Source organism: Hibiscus syriacus, unplaced genomic scaffold (genome assembly GCF_006381635.1).
Source record: "Hibiscus syriacus cultivar Baekdansim isolate YM2019G1 unplaced genomic scaffold, ASM638163v2 tig00002511_pilon, whole genome shotgun sequence".
Lineage (NCBI taxonomy): Eukaryota > Viridiplantae > Streptophyta > Magnoliopsida > Malvales > Malvaceae > Hibiscus > Hibiscus syriacus.
Window position 1 is genome coordinate 507785 of NW_024061932.1, and position 9962 is coordinate 517746.

The following is a 9962-nucleotide window of genomic DNA, read 5'->3' on the forward strand; positions in this document are numbered from 1 at the left end:
TGCAAAGTAGGAATTGAACAAAGTAAAGAAAACTCCCTCGTGATTAAAGGTTGGAGATGGAAGATTGCCTTGGTTGCTAGTATGTATCAGATCATATCCTAAAACTAATCATAACAAAACTCTAAAATGAGTAACCTTAAAATTAACACTAAAAACCATAACCCTAAAATTAACGCAAAGAAAATCCGAAAATTGGTGTTCTTGTTGCGGTGATTTTGGAACGAAGGCGTTTCCTCAAGAAGGCGTTTTCCATCATTTGTGTCACGTCAGAAGGAAACTTTTCATTGTCGTAGTGCTTTTATTCTATGTAACAGAAATGAATTCTTTTGGAAAATAATTTTGAAGTATTATTTTAATAACGTTACCGTAATATAACTCCATTATTTACCGAAATCGATAATAATAAATACCACTCGAAAATACAATTAAAATATATATATTATTTTTATTTAAAATTTAATCAAATTGACTTTTAATTTTTAAAAGAAATATCATTAAAAATAATAAAATTCCAATCATTCATGTTTATATTTTTTTAATAATCAAATTGATAAAAATTATAAATATAAAAGATTTAAAAGTTATTTTATCTTTTTTATAAATGTTATATTGATAAATAACGATAAAATTTAACAAAATTTAATAATGTAATCAAGATATTTAAATAAAAATAATATGGTGATTCAGTATCACAAAATTAAAATATAATATTTTAAAATAATATAAGTAACAATGTCATATTTAAACTAAATATAAACTAATTTAAACAGAAGTAGAAATGATTAACGCTACGGCTTTCCTTGTGAATATAAGTTACTGAAATTATCAAATGTTATCCATATGCAATTTGACTCTTTTTCGAGCACCTCATATTTTCTGTTTACCAAAAGCTAGACGACAGAAATATCGAAAAAGACTCCAACAAACAAAAATTAAAAAACCAAAAATCCAGTCCATATTTTTATTCCCAGTTATCTTCCTTTCCATATAGTCAGATTATCAAAGGATGGCTATAAAAAGCTGTTTCCAATTGAGCTCAATTTACAACACCAGAGCCACTGTGCTTCAAAGCTTCCATCATCACTCTTCTTCATCTGTTGAGAAGATCCATTTGCAGACATTTAGTGGGTTGAAATTCAATAACCCAGTTTATCATTCACTGGTACATCCCAGAAATCCAGGCTTGTATGCAAAGCTAGTGATGCTGTTGCTCAAGGTAAGAATCTTTTTTCTTACATATTTACTCTTTTTGACTTCATCTAAGTTTATCTGCAAATTGCAGTTGAGCAGGTAACAGAAGCAAACTGGGACAAGCTTGTCGTCGGCAGTGACAAGCCAGTTTTAGTCGATTTTTGGGCGCCATGGTGCGGACCCTGCCGGGTGCTCGATCCAGTCATAGCTGAATTAGCCAAGGAGTATGCCGTAAAGATTGTTTGTTACAAGCTCAACACCGACGAATGCCCCGACATTCCGACGAAATTCGGGATCAGAAGCATCCCAACCGTGCTATTCTTCAAGAATGGAGAGAAGAAAGAGAGTATCATTGGTGCAGTGCCCAAGGCTACCATTGCAGCTACACTTGAGAAATATATCGATGCCTGAACTTTGATGCAAAACCACATCTTCTTGTAAGAACTCTACATGGTTTCTTGGTGCCATGATGTCAGTCTCTGTGTATAATCCATTTAAAATGACATAATTTATCTTTCCATTTTGCTTGTGCAGTAAAAGTAAAATATAATCATAGTAAGCAAATTAATAGGAAATTGGAGCAACTTTAAAGTTGCTTTTAATAAAACACTATGCTATATGTTCTTCACTTTCTCTGAAATTAGTACAGTGGGAGGGAAGACCTTGATCTATCATATATAGTGTAATCAAAGAAACCCATGTCATTTTCTCATGGGGAAGGTTTCCAGTCAAATTGACAATTATTATTAAAACCATTAACTGCTCCAAGCCCATTCAATTGCTGGTTCCCCATGTCATGTTGTTGGTGGTTCATGTGTTGTTCCCGAGCCATCTGTGCCATACCAATCCTACCGTTCACGACCGGGTTGTTTCCCATTGTTGCTCTGATTCCATTCATTATAGCAGACTGGCCGAGTCCACCAGTCATCAAACCAAACCCAACGCCACTAACTGGATTATTGTTGTTGATGACCCCGTTGCCAATCAAAGTGTTGCCGCCATTGAGAACTGTATTGTTGCTTGGTGGTAGCATTCCGTTTACGCTCTTCACATCATTGCTTAGAGTGCCGGCACTGACCATGCCACCATTATTATTAAGTTGGCTAGACATTATTTCATGAATGATTTTCTGAACGGAGCTTTGCGATTCATTGGGGTCAGCCTCACCAGAAAGAGCTGGCTGCTGCATGGGCATGTTCATTGCTGGAGAATTTGTGGAACTCATGTGACTTGAAGCTGCTAAGGCGCCATTTGAAGCTTTAGGAGGATTATTAGATGAGCAGGGTGTCGGCGACTGAAACGGAGAAGGATTTCCTTTTGCTTGTGCTTGTGTTTGTGGTATACTGGTAGAGGAACCCGGTGATGGAATCTGAACAGAGTTTCCACCATAGGGACTGCTTGCATTATTCATAGAATTCGGCTGCCTGGAGCTCATGGAATTCTGGTGTAGAGACCCAGCAATGATGCCGGCAGATGTTGATGCAGATGCTACATTAAGCGAGTTATTCATATTAGCCACACCGTTGTTAGCAGGAAGCAGCATCCCAGAACCCTGGGCATTACTTTGATCACCATTAGAGCTCTGGGACATCATTTTCTGTTGCAATGTCTGCTGCTGCTGTTTTAGCTGTTCCTCGGACTGTTGAGCTTGAGCATGAAAACCAGATGAAGCGCTTGTTCTTCGAGGGAACTTAGCCAAACTCTCTGCCGAAAAACAAAATGAATGAGATAACCGTCCAGCAGAGAGATCATAGAGCCAACACAAGAACAAATGAATCTGAAGATAAACTTGAAAGTTCTTATTTCTCTCACTATTTGCAAAATACAAACACACTATTTTCAATGGTATAGCTAAATGAACACATCGGGTTGTTGATAACTGGACACCAAGAACTCTTTCAAAGTGCAAAATATAAAACGTAAGAAAATATCAAGCGACCAGATGACTACAACTGATAGTCAGAAGAGCTTACTGAACTCCCATTGAAATTAGGTTATAAACTGATACAAAAATGGAGGTTACCAGAAACTCTGAAGAGTACTTGCAGGATGCCTGGACCGCTACTTTCAAGTGTTTAGAAGTATATTTAAAATTAAAAAGCCAATGAGAAGGTAAAATAAATTAAATAATACTTTGTGGAAAATTGTGTTATGTTGCAGGCACAAGGTAAGTTGTAATTCCATGTCTATTAGCAAGGTTTTTTCGCCCAAATCTTCTTGGATTTTGAGAGGTATTGCCAACAATTTCTTGAAGAACGACTCGGAGGGTGAATGTATCATATCATACTCCAAGTTGAAAGTGGGAAATGGAAAGTCTATTTCATTTTGGACTGATAATGGGCTGACGAGTTCCCTTTAAAAAATCTTTTCCCTAGAATGTATGTGCTGTCTACAAATAAATGGGGTATGGTCGCTGAGTTTGGCAATTTTGATTCGAATGGTTGGGTGTGGAACATCGAAACCAGAAGGAATTTGTTTGACTGGGAGTTGGATCAGTGGCTGGAATTGATGACAAAACTGAAGGACTTTAAACTGACTGATTCAGTAGAAGACTTTCTTTCTTGGTCTGCAAGTGGGGATGGATTGTTTTCAGTAAAATCTTGTAGAAATGAACTCGGCAAGGTGTCTGGGGGGTCCGATATGTGGTTAAAAGGGGTGTGGCAGGGATTATCTCCTCGTGTTGAAGCTTTCCTGTGGCAGCTAGCTCATCATAAAGTGACAGTGGGAGAAGAGTTGGTGAAAAGAGGTATGCAACTAGGGGATGAAATTCTGTCTGTTTTGTAAAAAACACGTGGAATCAGTGCAGCATTTATTTATTTCGTGTGCTGTAGTTTGGGAACTTTGGAATAAGATAGCAAGCTTTTGGGATATAGCCTTAGTTCTTCCAAAGGATCCACCTTCTTTGCTCAGTTCTTGGGGTGAACTAAGGGGGAAATCGTTGATTTGGAAATTTATTCCGGGAGTAGTATTTTAGTCGATTTGGAAAGCTAGGAATGCAATGGTGTTCGAAGGTTCTCCATTTGATAGGATGTCTCTGTTTTTTATTGCTAGATTCAGGTTATCTAAATGGTTTCTAGCCAAGTACCCTACGTTTCCTATTCAGGAGGAGGATGTGCTGATTGGCGATCCATCTCTTGCAGACGGTATTAAAGCTCTTAATCATAAGAATTTTCAGGTTTCTCGTTGGTTCTCACCCCCTGTTGATTTTTTGAAGTTGAATGTTGATGGAGCTGTTAGACTCGATGGTTCAAATGGAGGTATAGGAGGTATTTTGAGAGACTGGAATAGCAACTCTCTTCTGACTTTTTCAGAAAATGTAGGCCAAGGTCCCCCGCCGGTTACTGAGTTAAAGGCTATTAAGAGAGGCATTGAAATCTATATGTCTTCTTGTTGGGTTAATGTTGGAAGGTTGATTGTGGATAGTTACTGTAAGTCGGCTATGGAATGGGTTCAGACCCCAGCTTTGGCCCCTGTTTTTATCTTACCATTAGTTAAAGAGATTTCATCAATCATTTCGGGAAGGGTGCATTCAGTTAGATTGATTCCAAGGGCGTGTAATGGGGAGGCTGATAGTTTAGCAAAGATGGGAATTGGTTGATTGTTAGGCGTTACCAGTGGTTTGTATTGTTTGAGTTTTAGGTTTTTGGTTGTTAGTTGAGTTGTTTAGTCTGTTATGTTTTTCAGTATGGTGTTTTTGTTAAATCTTATGTAATTTCGGATGAGCAATAAAGTTTTTAAGGCACTCTTTTCCTCCCTCGGCTGATTAAGGAGCTTACCTTCAAGCTCCTTTAATCAAAAAGGAGGTTTTTAAGGAGGCCTGACATTCCTATCAAAAAAAAGGAAGGTAAAATAAATTTAGCAAAGTAGATCTTGTCAAAACTTACCCATGGGTCCGATCCTCGTTTCTCTACTGTAATCAATCAAGTCTTTCATGCTATTAACCACTTCAGATATCTGTTGAAACCCCAACAAAATAAGGAAACAATGCATGAGACAATACACATTTCAAAAGCAAAATTCTTCATAGAAATACAACTACAAAACTTGAGTTCACATTCTAGTCTATCTCATTGTCACTCATAACATATAACAAACATTTTGATGATGCAAATACATTTGATATGGAGCCAAAAGAACTTGATAAGATTGTAGAAATCACCTGAAGACATCGCACGTATCTCTTTGTATAACCCAAATCATTTACCAATGGCACTTCCAAGGCTTTAGCCAATTGCCGAGCTGATGCTACAAACCTGAGGTTCATTCATAGCTAATTAGAAATCCATACATGTAACATAGATCACACTAAAATGTATTTGGTAAACAGAAAAGTAGACAGATTTACTGCAAGTTGGTTTCACATTCCCATCACCCATGTACGTGGGTGTGAGAGAAATACCAAGCTCTAACCAGGATCTCTGAGACTTTTCATTTATGACCTTTACAAACCGATACTAAAGGACATACGAGTTACAGTTATTCTGCAAATCTGGAGCAGATAAATTTGATGCGTTTTGAGTTGCAGCTTGATACTTTTGAGCTGCGGCCCCAAGCTGACTAACCTGTACCACCCAGAATTACAGCCATCAAATACAACGAAATGGCCTATAAACAGCAATCATACAAAATAATAATCCGCTTCATAGTTTAGGGAAATAACAAGAAAAATAAGATGATTCAGTATCATCATTGATATGTTATTTTCCAGACTACAAGAACAGTACAAAAGGAAGATTTCATGCAGCCGGTCATAAAATAGAAAACATTCTAACTTCTTGATAGGTTATCTTTATAAAAGCAGAACATAAATAAACGTTGATGGATCTCCTTTACTTAAACTCAATCAACAAGTCTACATAGATTTCATACAGTCCAGACATATTGTCAACAGCATATATCAGACATTCTCAAGCTATAGAGACTCATAACCTGAGGTATCAATAATCTTCTAGGGATGAGTTCTTCATGACGCCGAGCACAAAATTCCCAAGAACATATCTGGTGAAAAGAATTAAAGAGCCAAAACTTTGTTAATGATACCCCAAAATGTTCAACGTCAATGTAAAGTCATTACTTCAATTTGTAACCTTTAGATCTGGTGAGAAAACTATCCGAAGCTGACCATCACGAACAACACGAAGTTGCTCAAAAACACTTTCTTGTATTGCTTTTGCATAATCTAAGACAATTTGGCCAGATGAATTCTGATACTCACGGGGCATATCAACATAAAGAAGTTCTTCTAAAGTACCACTTTCATATTTAATCTTTAAAAGCCTAGGGAGAACTTCAGCAGTCGCCTCTGAAAGGACAATAGGAAAATATTAATATACAGGTGAGAAATGGATGAATTAGCTCGTAAGAAACCAAAATATACCAATTTATGCAAGAATAAGATGACATTCCAGTTTGTTGACACACCATATGAAGCACTAATACATATTAACCACACTAATATAAAATGAAAGAAAGATGAACAACCATAAAGAGAGACAAAAGAAAGAGAAAAGCATACCAAAACCACGTCCTGGCTTCCGATTGCATATTTCACAGTGCCATACACCCTGTAACATTTATACAGCGGTTTAAACCTCGTTTACACTAATAGTTAGTCATTAGAAACAGAAAAATATAAACATATAAAGATACTCAAACCAAGAGGAAAATTTCATCTATAAGGTTAGCAAACAAACAAAGATATAAAGTTCTAAAGATGACAGCTTCATTCAATCAAATAAGAATGCCAATTGAATAAGAAGACTTGGCAAGTTTTAATCAGAAGCAGACCTGAGGGAAAACACCAGTTGTTTGGCGGCCACTTCCATACAAAGAAACACACCACTTCTTTTTGGCATTTGGTGCAAAGTACTCGGCAACAAATTTTCTCCAAAATTCAATGTTGTTGTCCTACACAGAGAACAAGAATGTTACATCTACAAAGCCACTCAATGCAGAGGAAAAGATCTTTAGACCATGGAGATCTTACTTCAGGTCTATGTTGTTGCTGATACATGTAATGTGTCAGACGCCGGGCACACATCCCAGGCTCATATGCTGATTTCACGAGTGATCTCAAAGGCAAATTCTGCTGTTGAAACTGCTGCTGTATTTGTGACCTTTGTTGAGGCATTGCTTTCAAAAGTTGCTGTTGGTGTTGTTGCTGTTGAAGCTGCAAGAGTCTTTGTTGATGCAAAAGATTAATTTGGGCAGCAGCAGTTTGCGGGGACTGCCGTGACATTTGGAGTAACTGTTGCTGCTGCTGCTGCTGATGCAAAAGCAATGACTGATCTGAATGTTGAGGTTCCATTTTTACCAGTGCCAAAGTCCTTGTAGGCGGGATATGTTGTGGTTCCAGTTTAACAGGAGCAAGATTTCTAAGCGATTGCAACTGCTGTTGCTGATGGCCATGCTGATCATTAGCCAGTTGTTGCAGCTCCAATTTGACTGCTACAACGCCAGCCAAGCCTCCTCTAATAGATTGAAATTGTTGTTGCTGCTGCAGCAGCTGTCCTTGTTGGGTATTGTGAGGCGCAGAGACTTGTTGCATTCCCGGTTGACCATGTTGGAAATGTTGCAACTCAGGTTGTTGGGGTTGCTGTTGATCCGGTAAAATAAGGTTCCCTGAAAGGTTTGAAAATTGTTGGCCTTGAACTTGACCAGATGATCCGGGGTTTGCCATGTTCGATGGCACAAATGATGATGATGGGGCATTAAACCCCATCCCAGTACCAACATTTGAAAGTGGATCAGATTCAGCCCCTGGGTCAATTCCTCCACGCTGAGTGCTCCCAGGACCAGAAAGCTGAGGGTTCGGACCCCCATTCCCAAAGGACTGATTAAGAAGGGAAGACACATTAGGCACATTTCCAAGCATATTCATATTGCTAAACTGAGTTCGAGGGGACACTAATGAAGGGAACCCGGATTGAGAAGGAAGACCACCACCTTGCGACCCTAACATCCCCGAATTAGTCCGCAAAAGAGAAGACGGAACTGATTGTGCACCACCTACAGGAGTAGAAGGCCCCAAAGGCACCATGTCTCAAGAATCACTATCTAAAACTCTCACACAAAATTGAAACAACTATCAAAATAAACCACTGTTACAGAACAAATCACAAAAATACAGCCATAGAGCTCCAAGAAATCAGCAGTTTATCCCCAACTTGGCTGCTTCCAGCTTCCCACTCATTGTGCACGAAAAATAAGGGGTCGGTTCAGTGCCTGAGCATACAGCTTTGTGTTCCACAATACAAGCTGCCCCAAGAAGGAGCTCTGATTCTGAGCATTCTAACATTACAGACAACCAACAGTTGAAGGCTTTCGCATGAATTCCTATAGAGAAAAAGAAGACGAGAATCTTCAGATCCACTGTAACATAAATCATATCGAAAAAAATAGTAACAATTAGAACAAATATAATTAATGCTTTCAACCAAGAAATAATGTAACTTTAGATTCCAATAAGCATAGAATCAAACTCCACTCAAACCTTTAAAGAAAAATCCAAATCTCAAAAACTAAAAAATTTCATCACAATCCAACAAAATTACTTAAAATTAAAATAAAGCCACAAAAATCCACTTACCAAGCTCAATTTTTTAACCTCCAAACCCCCCTCCCCCCAAAAAAATTGCAACTTTATTAAAAGAAAAACTAATGCTAAACCAAATACATTATGAAAACCCAACTAAACTCGATCCAGCCACTAGCAGCACAAATCAATGATCCGGACATAAACCCAGAAAAGATAAAAGAAAAATAACAAAAGGGTCAAAGCTAAAAAGACTTTCAGAAGACTTACCAGAGTTTAAAAAAATCCCACTGCTACTATGAAAAGATAAACAAAGAATAAGGGGCAAAGAAAAAAAAAAGAGAAAAGGAAGTTTCCCAAATCTTCAAAACTTCGGTTTCAATGAAAACACACCCAAAACAAAAATACCCAAATTGTCTTTTGAACTTTCTCTCACTTCAATTCTTTTACCTTTTGCTTCAATGAACTGAAGCAATTTATATGGTTTTTACTCATTTCACCAGGAAAAAAAAGAACTCTTCGCTCGTCTCTCAAATCAATTTTTCTTTTCTTGTCTAAGTACATGCCCAGTTCATCTTCGGCTTCGCTGTGTCTAGAGAGAGAAGGAGTGTTATTTTATTGTCCTTTGCGGACGTCAAAATTGCATTCCATTAGATTGAATTTTCGTTTTTCCCCTTCTTCATTTCTTAATTTACATGGGGGTGGTGGTGGTTACATGCGCATGTATTCATCAACTACATCCATCCATCCATCATCATGGGGATGATGGGATATATTAACGTCACGCCTTGTTTCGTTGCATGTGAATGCTTACACCAAATTATGCCTAGATTGTTTCTATATTGTAATATTTGATTTTAATTTTAATTATAAAATCTATTGAGTTGTTTAAGTAGTTAAAAAGTTAAAATGAGTGTTTTCTCCTTAAAGTTTTGATTTTGAACAATTATATATATAAGACTTGTGTAAAATATAAATGATTTAAAAATATGATGAATAAATTACTACCTTTAATCATCTTATAATATTCAAAAGGTTAATTATATAATAAGATTATAAATCACTAGTATATATAGTAAAATTTTTAGTTTTATAATTTTTAAGATTGTTAGATAAGTGAAAACAAACGATTGCGATTATTTTCCTATTTTTATATGAATATCTTATCATTTTTTGTTGTTAATCTTAATTGTATATTTTTACTCATCCAATAATTTTAAAATGATCAAAATAAAGA

The 9962-nt window shown here is 37.0% G+C and overlaps 1 protein-coding gene and 1 pseudogene across 2 annotated transcripts; one reads left to right on the forward strand and one right to left on the reverse strand.

Annotated features, from left to right (window-relative positions):
• The first annotated feature begins 821 nt into the window (after positions 1–821).
• On the forward strand, positions 822–1609 carry LOC120146510 (annotated as a pseudogene).
• Positions 1610–1815: 206 nt separating this feature from the next.
• On the reverse strand, positions 1816–9383 carry LOC120146494 (transcriptional corepressor SEUSS-like). 2 transcript variants are annotated; one of them, XM_039160033.1, is made up of 10 exons: positions 8996–9383; positions 7178–8526; positions 6979–7098; positions 6707–6755; positions 6279–6493; positions 6121–6189; positions 5659–5753; positions 5351–5444; positions 5076–5145; positions 1816–2895 (listed from the first exon to the last, which is right to left on the reverse strand). In XM_039160033.1, exons 2-10 carry the CDS (start codon positions 8228–8230, stop codon positions 1901–1903), a joined length of 2760 nt encoding a protein of 919 aa, XP_039015964.1. In that variant the 5' UTR covers positions 8231–8526; positions 8996–9383; the 3' UTR covers positions 1816–1900. The 2 variants fall into 2 exon arrangements, with proteins under 2 accessions (XP_039015964.1, XP_039015968.1); XM_039160037.1 differs by lacking the exon at positions 8996–9383 and having other exon boundaries at positions 7178–8695.
• Between the last annotated feature and the right edge of the window lie 579 nt (positions 9384–9962).

What these genes read in the sequence shown, in the direction of transcription:
- LOC120146494 (XM_039160033.1), bottom strand. Translation starts at nt 8,230, where the DNA reads ATGGTGCCTTTGGGGCCTTCTACTCCTGTAGGTGGTGCACAATCAGTT. An exon ending in AGCAACAACATAGACCTGAA is followed by an intron (nt 7,099 to 7,177) that starts GTAAGATCTCCA and finishes TTCTCTGTGTAG; the next exon opens with GACAACAACATTGAATTTTG. An exon ending in GAAGATTATTGATACCTCAG is followed by an intron (nt 5,754 to 6,120) that starts GTTATGAGTCTC and finishes TGGGTGGTACAG; the next exon opens with GTTAGTCAGCTTGGGGCCGC.